The sequence below is a fragment of the Chenopodium album genome, chromosome 25 (genome assembly GCF_948465745.1).
Source record: "Chenopodium album chromosome 25, dcCheAlbu1.1, whole genome shotgun sequence".
Taxonomy (NCBI): Eukaryota; Viridiplantae; Streptophyta; class Magnoliopsida; order Caryophyllales; family Amaranthaceae; genus Chenopodium; species Chenopodium album.
Window position 1 is genome coordinate 15,130,734 of NC_137858.1, and position 18,294 is coordinate 15,149,027.

General features: G+C 33.2%; 2 protein-coding genes across 3 annotated transcripts; both read right to left on the reverse strand.

Moving 5' to 3' along the window:
* Positions 1-4,410: 4,410 nt before the first annotated feature.
* Positions 4,411-13,616, reverse strand: LOC145613416 (uncharacterized). Of its 2 annotated transcripts, none has more exons than XM_081668514.1 (13): positions 13,487-13,616; positions 12,731-12,903; positions 12,528-12,651; positions 12,268-12,349; positions 10,919-11,015; positions 9,406-9,508; positions 9,187-9,320; positions 8,436-8,613; positions 7,603-7,757; positions 6,657-6,866; positions 5,681-6,028; positions 5,111-5,237; positions 4,411-4,862 (listed from the first exon to the last, which is right to left on the reverse strand). In XM_081668514.1, exons 2-13 carry the CDS (start codon positions 12,836-12,838, stop codon positions 4,711-4,713), a joined length of 1,818 nt encoding a protein of 605 aa, XP_081524640.1. In that variant the 5' UTR covers positions 12,839-12,903; positions 13,487-13,616; the 3' UTR covers positions 4,411-4,710. The 2 variants fall into 2 exon arrangements, with proteins under 2 accessions (XP_081524640.1, XP_081524641.1); XM_081668515.1 differs by having other exon boundaries at positions 12,731-12,893; positions 13,487-13,573.
* A 2,306-nt stretch (positions 13,617-15,922) lies between these two features.
* On the reverse strand, positions 15,923-17,794 carry LOC145614739 (uncharacterized). The gene is made up of 2 exons (XM_081669808.1): positions 17,704-17,794; positions 15,923-17,230 (listed from the first exon to the last, which is right to left on the reverse strand). Exon 2 carries the CDS (start codon positions 17,195-17,197, stop codon positions 16,097-16,099), a length of 1,101 nt encoding a protein of 366 aa, XP_081525934.1. The 5' UTR covers positions 17,198-17,230; positions 17,704-17,794; the 3' UTR covers positions 15,923-16,096.
* Between the last annotated feature and the right edge of the window lie 500 nt (positions 17,795-18,294).

Sequence of the window (18,294 nt, forward strand, 5' to 3'; positions counted from 1 at the left end):
ACTCGTAGATACGGATGTATAACATAACTCAACTTCAAAATAAATCTGACCTGACCTGACCCAACTCGACCTGTCACGGAACCTAACCTAGGTACCCAATTGTCACACTTCTAACCCCCATAATAATAAAATTAAATTTTTAGCTATTAGATATCTAAGAGTTAATTATTGCTGTAAATATATTGATATTAAAAGTTGTGTACTTCATAATAATTTTTAATACTAGTATTTTTAATTGGAGGTCAAAGGTCCAAACCTTGGCCCCCTCTTATCACACCAATACCAAAACAATAAGATTAATAACCCATGTTTAGGAAGATGATAAATGCAATTCTTATAGCTACATAATAAGAAGCTTTAAAAGAAAAGATTAATAACCATTCTCATGTTTATGTATATACTAGTTCTTTACCCGAGCAACGCTCGAATATTCACAGGAGAAACATTATATTTATATATTACTAGATGAAGCCCGTGCGATGCACGGTTTGTTTAAATTTTTTAAATAATTTTTTTTTATTTATATGCTAAAATTTGTTACATATTTAGATAAAATTCCTTGTATCAAAAGATAATAATTTATAGTTAATTAAATTAAACTTAAAAATCTCATTCGTCAATTTTGCTTACGTGTCATTTGAATTATTTAATTCTAAAATAAAATATTAATCTCTTTTTTGATTGGCTACGATTAAAATTAATAAAATATTAATCTCTTTTTTGATTGGCTACGATTAAAATTTATAATCCTACATGGCGCGCTAAGAAAATTAAATCTTACGTGGCTCTCTAAAAACTCGGGGAAAAACTCCCCTTTATATATATATATTAGATTATTTGTTAGGGTCGGGTTTACCAATTGTATACTTGCTTTAACTGCAAAACCGCCATTTAAAAATAAAAAAAAAAAAAAAAAAAAATGGTGCACACATTAGACAAACCGAATTATATATACCTAAGTATAACACAAATAATAACCATGTATCAATAAAGCACAACAACATCAAGTATCCCAAACTAAAATATACGAAGGTGGTAAGCAAATGTAGTTGTTATATTCAACAAATTCAGAATGTTCCCTGTGTAAAACAGACACAACAAATTTTGTGAGGCAGTAAACTTTTCTAATTCAAGTGTTGTAGGTCGGTTGGTTTGCAACCTAGTTAACAAACAATTAGTTATGCAAATTTACATGTTAAACTAATTAATTAATTAATTATATATTCTATTTTAGCATAGTCTAGTGTTAAGCAAGTAATTACACCGACAAATACTTTTTTGACACTCTATTATGCTAAACTAATTAAAGAATTCGGATGTTTAACATCGGATTTAGTGGCCTAATAATTAATTAATTTAAGAATGCCTTAGCTAGGTTTCTTAACCTATATATGCTTTTATAGGGATATGGTGGACTGTACTTAAAATCATACCTAATTAATTAGTCTACATTTTCTTAATTTTACTGTCTAATGTTTGCCTCTTATTCATCGACCTCTATAATACAGTCTAATTAGTTGATTTTCCATTCCAAAGCAACTTTGATTGCCTTATGTTAAGGCGCTTATTCATTATAATGCTTCTAATGAATATTATGAAGAGTGGTTTGGGTGACTAGTTAGTGGCGAATCCAAAATTTAACTATCAATTCAATAAAAATAATTTCAATTCAATAAAAATAATTTTTCTTCAATGAAAATAAGTTCAATTCAACAAAATTTTGTAACTTAATAAAATAAATATAATAGAAAATTAGTAAAAATAATTTCAGTTCAATAAAAATAATTTCAATTCAGCAAAAATAATTTCAGTTCGGTAAAAATAATTTCATGCAGTTCATTAAATAAGGTAAAGTGATTGAACGGGCTCATGTTCTAACTAAAGTGAGATCCTAAATGAGTCAACTTAACCCGTGTTAGCAGGCTAGATACTTAAAAAGTTTAAAAAAGATGAAGGTAAAGGTTAAAAAATCTTCACTATCAAAATACATAATTTTCTAATAGAGATCATTTGAAACCATCCACCTCGAGGTTAGAAGATACAATCCTAATCAAAAGACGACAAAACTTATTTTGATAATAACGAGACCTTCCACCAAGGCCATTTGGATTACTAACGAACCTTTTTATTTCATTTGTTTTGTAAAAAGTCTTATATGTGGTTGGCTACACGATGTGGCCATCCATCATGAGGGTTACTTTGTTAGTATTATAGGGGTTACTCATTCAGTTTTACAGGGGTTACTTCGTCAGTATTATATGGGTTACTTAGGGGCTGCTTGGTCGGCATTACAGGGGTTACCGGATCAGTACTATAGGGGTTATTTTGTACTTTTACAAGTGGTCACATGGTGTGGCCAGTCACACGCAAAAATCACTGTTTTTTTTTGTACCATTCAAAAAAGAGAATCATATATGGATATGGGTCAATCTTTGCACATCTAACAATAACAATTCAAGCCAAATGCCTAAAGTTAATAATTTATAAAGGAGAATTGTTCTAACTAAAGTGAAAACCTAAATGGGATGGATTAACTTAACCCCTGTTAGTAGGCTAGATACTTAATAAGTATGGAAAGGAGGGAGGTAAAGGTAAAAAAAAAAACACCCTAGCTTCACTCTCAAAATGCATATTTTTCTAATAGAGTTCATTTGAATCCATCAACCTCAAGGTGAGAAGATACAATCCTTATCACAGAACGACAAAACTAATTTTGATAATAAGGGGACCTTTCACCGGGTCGTTTGGATTACTAATTAACATATTGAAGTATGATTTGTACTATTCAAAAAAGAGAATCATATATGGATATGGGTCAATCTTTACACATCTAACAATAACAATTAAGGGATTAATTTAGTTGTAATGTCCACCGACTAACCTAAGATTACGTAGCTTCAATGTGGATGTTTTTTCAACTGTAAAGCTAGCTAAGTTTGGTTATGCATGCTTTCTTGTTCCCTAATGTCATAACCTCGATACTCTTAATCAAGTTGACTAATCCAACACTTAATGGATTTGACTATTTGAGGAATAACAAACTAACAACTATTTGTTCTAGAATTAGGTAAATTAGACCATGTATATTATTTGACAGTTTTACTTGTCGTTGTGAATCTTGTAATATTGATTGCTTAATTGTTAGTCAATTTTTAATTAACTCTCTTTTTTTTTTTTTTTGACAAACCATTCTTTATTAACTTATTAGTTGTTACTATCGTTTCAATTTTCAAGGCAAATTTTGACTAATAGTTTTTCCTAAATAACAAATTCTTAAATGTGACTAACCGTATCGAATGACCAACCATCATGAGAGTTACTTGTTTAGTGTTATCGGGGTTACTCGTTCAGTGTTACATGGGTTATTTCGTCAGTATTACAGGAATTACTCATTCAGTGTTATAGTACTTACTCGGTCAATATTATAAAGGTTAATCGGTCAGTGTTATAAGGGTTATTCTGCTCTTTTACAAATGGTCACATGTGTGGCGGCTACCCGTACGCAAGACACGCTGCTCCTACAATCGTTTTCTATCTGGCCAGCTGACACACACCAAAACAATGATTGGGTAACCCCCGCCCGATTGAGTAATCCTTAACCGACGAGTAACCACTGATCACCAAGTAACCCCTGACCAATTAACCCTTAACCGAGTAACCCCTAACGACTGGTCGAGTAACCCATGACCGAGTAACCCTTGATGATTAAGTAACTCCGACCATGCACTGTGGACATCCACATATAAAACTTTGTGTAATATATTGGTGTAAAATTAAAAATTAAGAAGTACCTTACTAAAATCTAGGGAGTAAAAAAAAGGGAAATTGAAGGGATTTTAGGAGTGAAAGAAAAAATATATATATTGATCCCAATACATATAGAAGCAAAGGTTACTATATACACCTAAGTGTAAAGTGCACCCAAGACATATTTTTACTTATTTCAATGATTAAATGAGGTTGGTTATTGCCCCTTAATCATCAAATGAGCAAAAAAAAATAGCCTTGGTGCATCTCAATGTGTATTAGCAACTGAAAGACCTACAAATACTTGTACGAGTAACATTTAAATTGTACTATTTCGGACCATATTGCACACGCACACATTATCTGTGTTTCTTAGCTTGAACAAGTAATTGAAAAACTGGATATTTGTAAATATTTCTCAACTATATAATGGGTATGCTCACTAATTTAATCTGGAAGTATATGGTATTTTATGGGTTCTCAATATGAATTAGATGAATCTGGTGATTAGCAATTACAATGATTCATGGGCTTCTATTTCCAATCTGGTAACATCGCCTTATATTTTTGCTAATAGATAATCAAAGATATATGACCATAATTCCATTAGCAAGCGTACTATATGAAGTGTTGCAATATTAACAAAAATGACAAACGAGCAAATTGTCTAAGAACAATAGGCTAAATTAAGGGGTGTGCAGCAAAGAGATACAACAGCAAATCATACACGACCTTGCCTTCCCTTCAAGTCTGATTTCACGAGGGAAGTCCTACCTAAACAGCTAAACCTGAGTGATATGGCCAAGAACCAGAACAGGCACGTCATTTTATATTTTGTTTCAACAACTAATGCAGACTCGAATAGATCAAGCATTATTTTCAACAAAAATTTAGGCATTTTGCCCTTTAATTAAACTACAATGGCAAAGGAGAAGGTAACAGTCTCTACAACTAGCATCAGGGTTAGTGACGGAAGTGCCTCACTTCAGTTAAAACTAATGAGACGCCATATTTATTGCAACAGTCTACAGCATCCTTATCTCTTATACTGCCACCAGGTTCTGCTATAACACTTACGCCACTCTGACAAGCTTCTTCCACTGCATCGTTCCAAGCTGTTCACAAAACATCGTATTAAAAAATCTGACCTTCCACTAAGTTAAAATCATATACGAAATACATTCCTATGAACCTAATGATGCATCAAGATATATGATATTGAACTTAACTACTTAGCAATGACTTATCATAGCAGCTATGGATAGCAATTAACAGTTAAGACTCAAGACCAAGCAGGCTAACTTTGCAAGAATATTTTCTTCCTAAGAGACAAGAAAATACAGACTGTATGAAAGATAATTACCAAATGGGAAGAAAGCATCGCTTGCCAAAGACGCTCCTTTGATCTCATCTCCAGCTTTTCTCATAGCAATCCTCATACTTTCAAGGCGGTTTGGCTGCCCACTCCCCATGCCTAGCATGCAATTGTTCTGGAAAAAAAATAATAATAAAAATAACATATAGATTATTGCATGCAATTGTTCTGGAAAAATAAAAAATAATAAAAATAACATACGAAGTATAGATTATTTAAAAAAAAAAATAGTAATAAAAAATAAATAAATAAATAAAAATAAAAATAAAAATCCAAAGAAAGAAAGAAAGAAATTTACTACGTATATAAACCATTTCAATTCACTTAAGGCTATAGCATGAACCAAGCAACAAAGCAAGCCTAGCCAACCTATAAACCCACTTCAAAGAAGTATTTGGAAATTGAGAAAGAATCATGCAAGTTGAAAGTGAAACTCTTCTGACTATTAGTATAATAATCCATTGGTGCAATTAATGCTTAGTAGTTGAAAATAATATAATTAAAAGAAAAAGTCACCTAAGACATTTACGAGTTAACAGAATAAATAATGGTATTCACCTTTGCTATCACTATAGCATTGCTCTTCACATGCTTCACACAAAGCCAGGCAAACTGAGCATCACTTAGCTCCTTCTCTGTTGGAGTGTTTTCAGAGACAACTTTAAACTGGATATCCTCAGGTGTCATATCATCAGACTCCTGAGCTAACCAACCACCTCCAACTTGTCGCAAAGAAAGTTTCCCTTTGTCATTCTTCTTTGCCTCAAGGATTCTTAAGGTCTTTGATTTTCCACGAAGTATCTCAAGTCCTTTTTCTGAATATTTGGGTGCAACCACAATTTCATAAAACATCCGAGTCTCACCATCAGTAGGGCTTCTAAACTCTCGAATATCCTTTGCAAGAGCCTTTAAAGTGTTCAAATCAAGAATGGCATTTAGAACCAGTCCTTTATTGCTATAAAATGAGTTTTTAGGAAATCTTACTGATATAAGAAGTTCACAACCAATAGAGAAGCAGTTACACTCCTCATATTAGTTTAAGACAAGTACAGTTGTTTCCAGAAGAACACCAGCACAAACATTTTTAAATTAGCAGTAGTGAACAGTATTAACAGCTGACTTTGTACCAATGAACAGTTACAAAAATTATTGTTGGAAGCACGGCTAGAGACAAATTGATGACATAAAAATGTTTGCAAATTGAGATAATAAAAAACAAAAAAGATTTATACATTTCATGAAAGTAAGTCAGTAAGTTTAGATAGGCCTATTATTTTTTCGGACGGCCTAATCATGAGACGTTAATTATTTAGGACAATGAAACTATAATGATAATAATAAAGATGCCTTTTCTCAGTCAAAACGAATTTAGTAGATGATTGCTTTTCCTCATGATGAATAGCCTAAGTTCGATTTGTAGAGCTAAATCCTTAATGATATGATACTATTGACATGATCATTAAAACTTATGCCTACCACAATATATATGTATATTCCAAGAACCCTAACTGATTCAACTGGAACAAGTGATTACCTCATCAACTTCTACATTGAAGGCTACAATGCCGCCAAATGCGCTAACTGGATCTGCTTTGACTGCTAGTCTGTATGCTTCAATAATGTCACTGCGTGAAGCTACTCCACAAGGATTTGTATGCTTCACCACCACACATGTTGGATCATTGAATTCAGAGACACAATTCCAAGCTGCATCAGCATCCAAGTAGTTATTATACGACATTTCCTGCAGAAAGAAAATATATGACGATTCTCTTAGGTTGCATAAAATCCTCGATTAGATGGAGAAAATCAAAATTTACGAGACATCATGTGAAGCAAAAATCCCAAGCACTTAAATCAAGTCATCAAACAGATAGATGAATGAACATCTAGAAAAAAGCTTTGATGTTTGAACTACCCAAGACACTTGGACAGTGGCTCAGTGACACGACATGATTCTCCCTCCAATTACGATTTTGAAAAAAACCTTTCTCAATTTCTATCAAACAAAGGTCAAAACCCTGATATTTCTTCTTTCTGTCTGCAGTGTACTCAGGCTTCATGTGAGTAAGGGTTACACAATGGGAGCAGCCCCACACCTGACATCACTACTCAAATCTCAAAAACTACCAATGAGTGAACTTACAAATGCAAAGTCGTAAATATCAGCTTTAAAGCATTAGAAATTTCTACAGCATAGACAATCCTTCTAAAAAGTCCTCCATCAAAAGTGTTGTCAATCTAAGGTCAAATTTAAAAGAACTAGACACTAAAAGGCAGCTAAGGGTAAACAGGACAACCCAGGTATAAAGACAGGTAAAATATTTTTACTCGGAATAAAAAAACTCAGAATACTTAATGCTGAGTGGAATTTAATTCTTTAGAGACAGTCATTCCTTGTAAATGATTCAGTGCTAGGCCAAGAGATAACTTCTCAAGGCATTAATTCAGAGCTTATAAGCATTCTATACTTGTCTCACCTTTCCATGGTGTTGAACAGCTGTAGCAATACCACCAGAATTGACCTCAGCAAGACTCTTGTCAACATAAAATGCAGCTTTTTGATGAGGATTCTCCCCATACCGAAGAGAGCTTTTAAGGGATAATGGCACTGTAAAGCTGGGTGGGAATTTGTCTTCAACAAAGAAAAAATATTAGTCTCATCCCTAATGATGATTATAATAATAATGGCTTAAAATTCTTTATGATGAACATTATAGACATGATGATTTGTAGAGGATACACATTCTGGTTAAGACATGTGAATTAGGGTTCACGATAAACAAAATTTACCATTATTGATGAAAGAGGAATAATTAATGGGGAAAACTAGCCATTCAGCATGATCATGATGTTCTCTCAGAACATTTGTAAATGAGATACCCTTTCCAGTATAGTGAATCAAAGAGGTTAACAAATGACAGTGAACAGTGCGCAATGAAGAGAGTTTCAAAAACTAGGAGTCTAAACAACATATTAGGTAATGAACTGAAAGCCTTCTAAGTCTATAGACAACCACATCAATACCCATAATGCATTTGATGAGGCTCCTGCCTAGGCAGCAATGTAGCATTTAACTACAAAGAGGCCTCTACACACTAAGCTTTGCAAATGCAAGGGATTGTTTCCTTAAAAAAATTTTAATAAGGCAGCTGATTGCCCCTACAAATTACACAGCAATACTAAGCAAATTTGATTCCAACCCACCAGAATCCTAATTTTAAATTGTATCCATGAAGAGTTTTTTCAGTAGATAGTGTTGTCCATTGTCTATAAACCCTATACATCAAGAATTATAGATTCATAGACATACCTCCTCCAGTTTGCTTCCACAGCCACTCTGAAACTGCAGAATCATATGCAGCTACATGCTGAAAAGCCTTCCAGGCAAGCTTCCTCCGGAACTGCTCATCTTCCTGATCTCCCTTAAGGTAATCTAACAGAGAAGAATAATCTTGTGGATCAACCACCACCAATACATCCTTGTGATTCTGTTTATTGTATCAGCAGTCAAAACACTGATGTAATTAAACTTTGAATCAAATAAAATAAAACATAAACAAAAAAAGAATTAAGAGGAGAACATCACATGATCCCAGGAAAGATATGATTGAACCCATAAAGGCATAATATCAACTAGGGGTCAGAAGTCAGTAGATAGCACCGGATAAGAAAAGTCAAGTTAGTATTTGTATGTAAAAATTGTGAACAACATATTGTAGGTTTAAAACTTGGTCTGCAACTAAAATGTTATTAGGATCAAACAAGAAGTCAAATGAAGTTTGAGCATCAGAGTTTGATCATCAATATCAGAGAAACTATTTTGAAAAGAAAATAGCTTATCTATATAACACATGCAAATCAAGGTGACAGACTTTTCGCTTGAAAAGTCAGGTGAGGCGATCCATGAGACGCAAGCTAGCTACTTATGATGAAGCGAGCCTCCGCATATCAATGCATGTTCTTCAGATTATAACTTAGATAGCAATTGCCATTTAAGTTTCACTAATTATTTAAAGCAACAAATGACCGAATTTCTAGCATACTCCAAGCAGTAAAATTACCTTTGCGGCAGCTCTGATCATCGCAGGTCCACCGATGTCAATATTCTCAATTCCCTCATCAAAATGAACTCCTCCAGAAGAAGTCACTTTATCATAAAAGGGATATAGATTTACAACTACAACATCAAAGGTTCCTGCAAGTACATTGTATCAAACTATATAAACCATATAAACATCACAAGAAAATAAAGTCAGTAATTAACCTAGAGTGTAACTAACCAATTCCATGTTCCTCTAAAGCATCCATGTGATGCTTAAGGTCTCTTCTAGCAAGGATGCCTCCATGTACGTAAGGATGCAAAGTTTTTACACGCCCATCCAGCTGTAAAAGGCAACGCAATAATATTTCATTATGACCAGTCAATTCAGGGTATAAGTGTTATACCCTTTTATGTTCCTATAGTGTGTGCACATATGTGTGATGACATATCTTTCAAGAAAACAAACAACTGAGACATCTATCACTCTCAGAATCAGGATGCACTGGTATATAGTAAGCTTCCAATGAATAGGAAAAACGAAATTTATTATTAGGTGGTAAAGACAAGGGAGTTTGACTGACCAATTCATATTTGATTCAACTCAGAACACAATGCACGCTAAACTTCGACTTTCAAGAAACGTGTGAAAACAAGTAAAACAACAAAATGCAATTAATGAGTTACCACTAGGGCATCAGTTCACAATGGTCAGAAGGATAACTTATACAATGCTAGATGGCTGTATTATGGGATTGTACGGTATGTTGCTTATATGGCCACGTGTCTCATGAATCCCTTTGCATTAGTTGTCCTACTTTAATCTCTTTAGAAAGATAACTAGTACAACGCTAGATGGCTGTGTTAAGGGATTGTATGGTATGTTGCTTATATGGTCATGTGTCCCATAAATCCCTTTGCATTAGATATACTAATTTAAATCTCTCTAGATGAAGCTAAAAGAATAGAAATTACTAGAGATTCCCTTCTTTCTTTTTTTTTTTTTTTGCGCAAATTCACTAATTTGGACCTTTTGCAGGAACCTTGTGATGAAAGGCATGAATACAAGAAAATTCAAACGGGACATGGAAACAAAAAATCTCTAAACAAATGAGAAACATGTGGGAATACAAAATCGCATAAATTAACCAATTCTTTTGGCCCGAAATCGAGAATCTTGAATTTATCATCAGTATATAGATAAAAAGTTACAATTCTATGTTGGCTTTGAAGTTACAAGTGAGATTATGAGCATCACCAAGTTTCCAATTTTCAAAACAGAAAATGTGGCTTTCATAAGCATTTTCATGCATCTAAGTGATTGAATACAAATATGGTATAGGCTCAAAATTAATACGACATACATTCGCAGGTACACAAACTCCCTACAGCAGTCCTTTAAAGCTTATTTATGGAATTAGACCAATTGGTTCAGTGATTTACTCTTCTATTTCTTTTGTCAGATACAATGTGGGCATAAGAACACAGATCTACTTTTTTAGTAGATAGCTTGGGCAGGGAAGATACTTGAAACTGGGTAAAATGTTATTTTCTCCTACCTGTGCCTAACTTTACAAGAGGAAGAGAGGTCACATCAAATAGGCACTTAAACAGCACATGTACCTTACTTAAAGACCAAGTACTATACCGTTTATACATCTAAGTATTAAGTAAAAACATGCAGTTGGGAGAAAAAGGGAATATGGTGAAGATCCAGATCAGGAGCTTTGTGCAAAAACATACAGAAGGCTCACCATTTCAGGAAAGCGAGTTAGCTGCTCCACTTTAGTAACAGCCACACCAGCATTTTCCAGAGAAGTTGCAGTTCCTCCGGTCGAAACAATTGTGTATCTAGAGGGAAAAAAACACATTAAATTTATGGAAAGAATTTTTTTTTTTTGCAATATCATCTATCGAGTGTATGCTGTGTATCAACAGGAAAGCAAATAAACACTAACAATGAAAAAAAAAAACACACACACACACACACACAAACAAACAAACACACACACACACACACACACACACACACACACACACACACACACACACACACACAGATTATGAGACTAATTTAACTGCATCTCCGAAGACTTTTCTGAAGCATAAAGAGCCGTTATACAGCTAGTAAAGTTCTTCATGACACAATATAGTAACAGAAACATGTATAGAGCCCTTGCTTTCAAAACAATTTTGGTTACTCCTTACTCGTGAAGGCCGTGATATCTGAAAATTTATAACTTGTATTACAAGCCATGGATAGCATTACAGTAACAAATTAAGATTGCAGATATTTATTATTGCACCCAACAATCCAACCACGTTCCAGCTCTACATTAAAAGAGAAGGCAACAAACATTAACCATTCATAGATTGTTCATAATTCTAATCTAAATTAATTAGTTAGATATCCTTCTGTACTGAAATTAATCCAAAATGTTGGAAGCTTCAGAATAAACAGAGGTGCATTTAATCTTCAATTTCTGATAGAGAATTTATTTCAAGCATAAAGTAGGGAACATTAGCCTAGAAGCCAACATAAATTATTCAAGCATCACTACAGCTTGGAAATAGTCAGTTTTAGGTTCTAAAAATGACCACATCTTGGAAAAAATGACAATAATGTTTCTACCTCTTTTATTTTTGTACATAAAGAGTGAGCTGATTACAGCTAAATATATATGTACAAGTGGATAAGATATATCTACTGATATATGGTAACATCTCGGAGAAAGATGAGAATAAGATATACACTAAAAAAAAAATAAGAACATAGACAGTAAGCTGATTACACAGGCAGATAGGACGTCCAATCAAGCTAGAATTGAATATAACAATTAAATTAAATTCAGTAAATAACTGGCAATAATAATTCATACAGCAGCAACATACGTTACTTGGCTGTGTTTCCTATCTAGCCACACTTGTCAGGCAAGGGTGTGACCTTTCAAAATAATGCAGATTACCTAGATAAAACAAGATGTATACTTTTGGCAAGAACATGTAATATATGGAACATGTGTGAAACATTATTAAACATAACGTGTACAATTGAGGCAAAACAAAGTAAAACAACTAATCGTTGGAAGAGTGCAAAACTTACCCTAAGCTTTGTAACCCACTTCCAAGCAGAGCTAAGTCACTTTTATCGGATAGTGAAATCAACACCTGCTTTGTCGCTGAGCCTACAAAAACAAAAAAATAATTTCGCAGAATTTCCACAAATTCAGAAGAAAAAACTCGACTAGACTCAATCACGCATGCATTAATCCTATATGCCCTCTTTAAAAAGTAGATACCCAAAGACAAAGAAGAGTACAGTAACAGTCGCGCAATAAAACAACAAAGGAAGGGTGAAAGTACCTGAACCATTAGAGGCAGACTCCAACTGTGATGTAGAGATTGATTCGGACACAGCCATGGCTTTAACTTTCTTCGAGCTTGATTTCAGCGACAACAACTCAACGTCAGTTGAAACTTTTGCAGCCTGGTACCATATCAAAATTAGAAAAATCAAGTTCTACAACACAAGAAAAAGGTAATTTAAAAAGAGGTTGATGAGTTACCAATTGAGAGTATAATTTTTGTGAGCTCAAAGACTGAAGAAGTCTAGAACGATTGAAAATCGAGGTCGATGGTGCTTTACATGCACTAGCCACAGAAAATGCAGGCATCTCCAGTAAGATTTGAGACACTCAAATTATGTGAGTGTTCTTTATTTTTTATTCCCTAAAATGAACTATAAAAAAAAATTAATAAAACAATTATCAAAATTAGTGACTTCAAAAATTCAGAATTTGTTAACTTCTCACAATATATACGAAGTTTATTAAAAAATTTGAATAAAACCAAAGCTAAAATCATTATCAATATTTCTCAAAATTCATAATTTCAAAGCTTGAGTTTTTATACAATGCTCAGAGTTAATATCAAAGGTCTTTCTGCACAATCCAAATTAATGTTAACAACCCAAATGCTTAATTAAAGGTCCATTTTCATAGTTCCATCCTAAAATTAAAGGGTTTTAAACAAAACCCTGTTATCAATTAGCGACTAAATTAGACAGAACTATCAAATTAAGGCTCGAAATTATAAAAAAAAATAAAAAAATAAAAAAGCATAAAATTATACTGTCAAGAATATAAACATGAATTACATAGAGAAAATTTGTAGCAATAAAATCGGTCGATAAACCAATAGTTCGATAATCCAGCTTAGAAGAACCCTAAATTGATTATAGTGAGAGTTGAATAAATGATAGTGTTATTGTGACACCAAACCCTAGATTGTGAAATTGATTAAAAGAGGCAAAAAGAAGTTACCTGAGAAGCTGGTGTTTCAATGGAGGAAAGAAAGCTCGGAAGCAGCTTTAATGGAGGTGGAGGAGAGAGAGGGGGGAGTGAGCAGCGCAGAAAGCAAGCTAAAATTTGCAACGGGAATTTATATGAAAAATATTAATGATTCGAAAATGAAGGGCAAATGTCAAGTCAGAATAACATCCACGGTCAGAAATTGTTCTCATTTTAATTTAGGAGGAACTTCCAATTTATCAATTGCTTTATCAAATCAGAAATCAGAATATTCTAAATAAATCAACAATTTTGCATATTTACCATGACATATTTGTAAATAAATTTCCGGAGTAATTATTATGGGATTTATTTTCTAGTCATCATGGTATGATTGTAAATACGTAGAAAATTAATTATTGTAGGACCATTTTTGATAAAAAGTTGATAATTTATTTATTGTTTTGTCATTAAAAAAAAAAAAACTTGTGTTTTTTGTTAATTTAATTTTTATTTACAGTAACATTTTCCTTCCTACTTAACCATTATATTCATTCAACCATCGGCTTAACCATTATATTCATTGTTCACAATCTTCTCGTCTCTTTCCTTCCTTTGAACAAAAAAAATTCAAATTATGTATGTCTTCAAAAAAAACAAAATATTCAAGTTATGTATCATTCTAAATCTTTTATATTATATTAAAAATAAATAATAAATAAATAGATTCAATGTAATGATATCCTTTGCATTTGTAACACGGTAGCGTATTATGTTGCAAGGTGGGATACGAGTGAATGTCCTAAAAAAATTTGTATTGGTTCTTTTTCCCCAAAGCCTCTTAACTTTGGTAAAACTTTAAATTTAATGAATAAGTTGCTCTGTTTTCCTCCAAAAAAAAAAAAAAAAGAAATTCTTTCCCTTTCAAAATCATTACAGATATGACCGTATAACCGATAACTAAAAATTGTTGAACTAAAATTATTGTAAAACCTTTATAATACATGGTAAAATTGTGCATTACATTAAATTTAAAGTATTTATAATTATATTAGGTAAAACAATAATAATCATATTTTCAAGATTTTATACTTCGTACCAAAATAATTTGGAGTCGTCTAACATGAATTGTCAAATTGTCCGAAAAGATGAAAAATATACTCCCAATATATTGGGATTACAAGACTACAAGTAAGTAACACAAAATTGGGATTACATCAAGACTACAAGTCTACAAGTGACATGAAATTTTTCTTTAAAAAAAAAATAAAATGAAAATTATAAAAAAAAAAAAAAAAAAAAAAAGTGGCATTTTTTTACAAGGGTGGGATCCTAGCTTTGAAAACATTGATAGGGTAATCTAGGTTATTTCTCAAACTATGAAGAGCATCCCCCTGTTCAAATAATTGAGATACTGCAAAACAAGCAGCCAGCAGAAACTAGAAAAATCAGCAACATCATATTAACATTTTCAACAGATAATGTACAATTTCATCTTCAATTCAAAAAACAATGAATGAAGAAAATGTTCCAAACCAGAAGAAATTCATGCACAATTAGCAATAACAGTTTACATGCCTGTTTCTAGGTTGATCATCATTGACCATACCTCTGCAGATAGCCAGATACGACTTGAACAGAAGTGCTTATACGCGACTGTGGAGGGTAATTACCATGGTTCAGCTAGCAAACAATACACATATAATAACTCCAACATACTTCATAAGCATGTACAACAAAATAAACCCAATCTTTAATAGAAAAACCTTGAATAAAACTAGGTATCAGAAACAAGGCATAACAACCAAGAGCGAAGAATTTAATGATCCACCCGTCTAGTCCTATCCTGGAAAAAGTAAAAATAAGCATGGATTAGGAACAGAGATGATTACGATCATACTTAGCATTTGTTTGCAAACAAACAACGAGAAAAACCATCATTGCCACAAGCCAAATATGCATCATCAATCTAGAAGTTCCTCAGTTCCTGTGTATTCTGAAAGTTAACAAGCTTTCTATGCATGAATCATCTTTAATGTTCACAGGCCATCACAAAACTATGATTTAGTCTACATAACAGGCCTAAAAGGCATGCCACCTTTTATTTCAGATACCATTAAACCTTATGACAGCATTTTAAGTGCAACAACTTGCTCCCATTGGAATCATTTACCGAGTACAGATAATCTGCAACTATTAGCTTCAAGCGTTAGTTACTACTATGGAGTATTTTCGCACTAACAAGGAGGGATGTTTGATCAATTAATAGGTGGACTAAGAAACTCAAGGGTTGAGATTCAGTTGGGATCCTCCTTACCTTGGAAGAAATTAAGATAATAGAAAAATATCAAATGGTGTAGGCTTGGTTTCCACTTCACACAACAAACCTATAACATACATGATTCAGTCTGAAATGAATTGATGAGCAGCTAACATGGCTGAAAATTTGATTTGTAACTGCAAAAGGTACCAACATTCAGAAAAAATTTATAATTCTAAGAGGAACATGTTCCAAAATTCAGACAACGTTATAATTCAACTAGAGTTATCTAAGAGGAACACAATCCAAAGATATTCACTAAATTTTTTTAAGCCAAAATTGGTGTAACAAATGTCAAGAACCACTCTTTCAAATCATCTACTTCATCTTTTCTTTTTCTTTGATTTATGTTTCTCATGTGAATTCTCTAACCCTTCGTCTACAACACCTTCATGCTTCCTCTTTTTCAATCTGTTGTTGGCTGCCTCAATTTCAAGCTTGCCTTCATGTTCTATATCTCTTTCTTCGTGACTTCGTTTTTTCTTTTGTTTCTTTTCCTTTTCCATATCTAAAGGATCATCACTTTTTTCTTTTTCAAGTTTATCTCTTTTCTTTTCTTTCTTCCCACCTTTACTTCCATCAAAACTTTCTACCTCATTCTTGACCTTACTCGAATTAACAGCAGCATGATCAGATTGATCACCATGATGTTTATCCTTCTTGTGTTTCTTTTTCTTGCCAGTATGACTTTTTTCGTTCTCAATTGTTTGCTCATCGACTTCATCTTTCAGAACTTCCTTCTTAATATCTGCAGCAACATCATGCTTTCCCCTTTCAAGACCATCTCTTTTTTTCTTCTTCTTTGTTTCCTTATTCTTCAACTCACTCGAATTAATACCATCATTATCACTGTAAGGTTGATCTTTAGCGTTAACAGCGCCACTTTCACTATTTTCCCTCTTTATCTTTGACTTCTTCCCAGCCTCTCTTACAATTTCCGCATTTCCATCTGCAATCCCATCAGATTCCTGAACTTCCATCTTCATTGCACTCCCCCTTGCATTATGTTTCCCCTCATCTTCCTCTCCCCTGTTCTTGCTCTTATGCCTCTTTGTCTCCCCCTCAACCTCAATACTTCCGGCTTCTCCTTCACTCTTATTCACCCCTCGAACCTCCTTCCTCTTGCTAGTGCTCGACTCCTTCGCCAGCAATCCATCTTTACTCTGAGTTAATACAGACTCAACAGTCCCTTCAGTGACATTACTATGTGAATGTTGCTTCTTAACTTTGTGTCGACTTCCTGAACTCTTCTGCTCTTTATGAAGCTGAGCAAGTTCACTAAATGAGGCTGAAGCGCGCCTCAAATACGCAGCAAACGCAGGGGATGCTCCATTGTCTGTAGACACAAACTTCGACAGAACTTTAGCAGCTTTCGAAATAGAGACGGGCTTACAAGATAATACTTTCCCCGACACCGTTTTCATTGCACACCCCTATAATCAGAACTCCTAATCTTCCTGCATTACATCGAAAACAATTACAAATTAGTACACAATGCCAACCAATCCAAGCGATTGACACTTAATAGCCGAAATTCGAACACTTCTAACATAAACCGAATCAAACACAGCCCTAGACATACATCAACAAATTCACAATCAGGATATCAATCACATTTGTAAAATTAAGCCCTGCAACACATTAGCAACCAAATTTGATTTAATTATCAAATTAAGCTCATAATTTTAGGGAGAAATGGTCCAATTTTACAATTCCTTCCTAGTATTAAACCCAAATTTGATTCAAATATCAAATTAGGGCTCAAATTTTTTCTCTAGCAACAAAATCGAGATAAGTAATTGTAAAGAATAGTTAAATAATCGAATTAAGAAGAACCCTAAATTGAGTAAATTGAAAATTAAATTGACGGTAAACCCTAAAATGTGAAATTGAAAATTGATGATTAGAAAAAGAGAAAACAACATATTACCTCAAAAGCTGCTTCAATGGAAGATAGAAGAATCAATGAGAAGGAGGAGTGCGCTTCAATGGAAAACTGCGAGAGATGAAAAGAGAAAGAGGACATTTCTAGGGTTTTGGCAGGGGTTTGTATTTTTGTTTTTATTACTCGTATTATTTTTATTTTTTTTTTATTTCTAATACTCCGTATTTGCTCAAAGAAGGCAATAAAGAGGGCGACTTTTTTTTTTTTTTTGACACGTAAAGAGGGCGATTTTTTACTCTCTATCTTATACGATTTAAATTTTTTTTTTTTTTAAAGAAAATAAATTTTTATCTTTAAAAAAAAAAAAAAAATAGATTCATACACAAATCCTATTGCAAATACAAGTATATAATTTGATTCGGATTACGTTGTCTAAATATAATCGCATACCTATAAATTAAACAGATTTGAACTTCCGTCTAAATTATAAGGAACTTTTCACTAAAAAAAAACCTTGAATCTTGTGATAAACACCAAGCAATTTGAGTCAAACACTCGAGAATTATTATTTTAAGATGGATATAATAAGCGAAGAAGATTATAAGAAGTTAATCAAGTTAGACGGTACTCATCGCT

Coding starts and splice junctions, on each gene's coding strand:
- LOC145614739 (XM_081669808.1), bottom strand. CDS start 17,197: ATGAAAACGGTGTCGGGGAAAGTATTATCTTGTAAGCCCGTCTCTATT.
- LOC145613416 (XM_081668514.1), bottom strand. CDS start 12,838: ATGCCTGCATTTTCTGTGGCTAGTGCATGTAAAGCACCATCGACCTCG. Junction 6,029..6,656: donor TCAATGTAGAAGTTGATGAG/GTAATCACTTGT, acceptor AACACTTTAAAG/GCTCTTGCAAAGGATATTCG. Junction 5,238..5,680: donor ATGCTATAGTGATAGCAAAG/GTGAATACCATT, acceptor TTTTTTTTCCAG/AACAATTGCATGCTAGGCAT.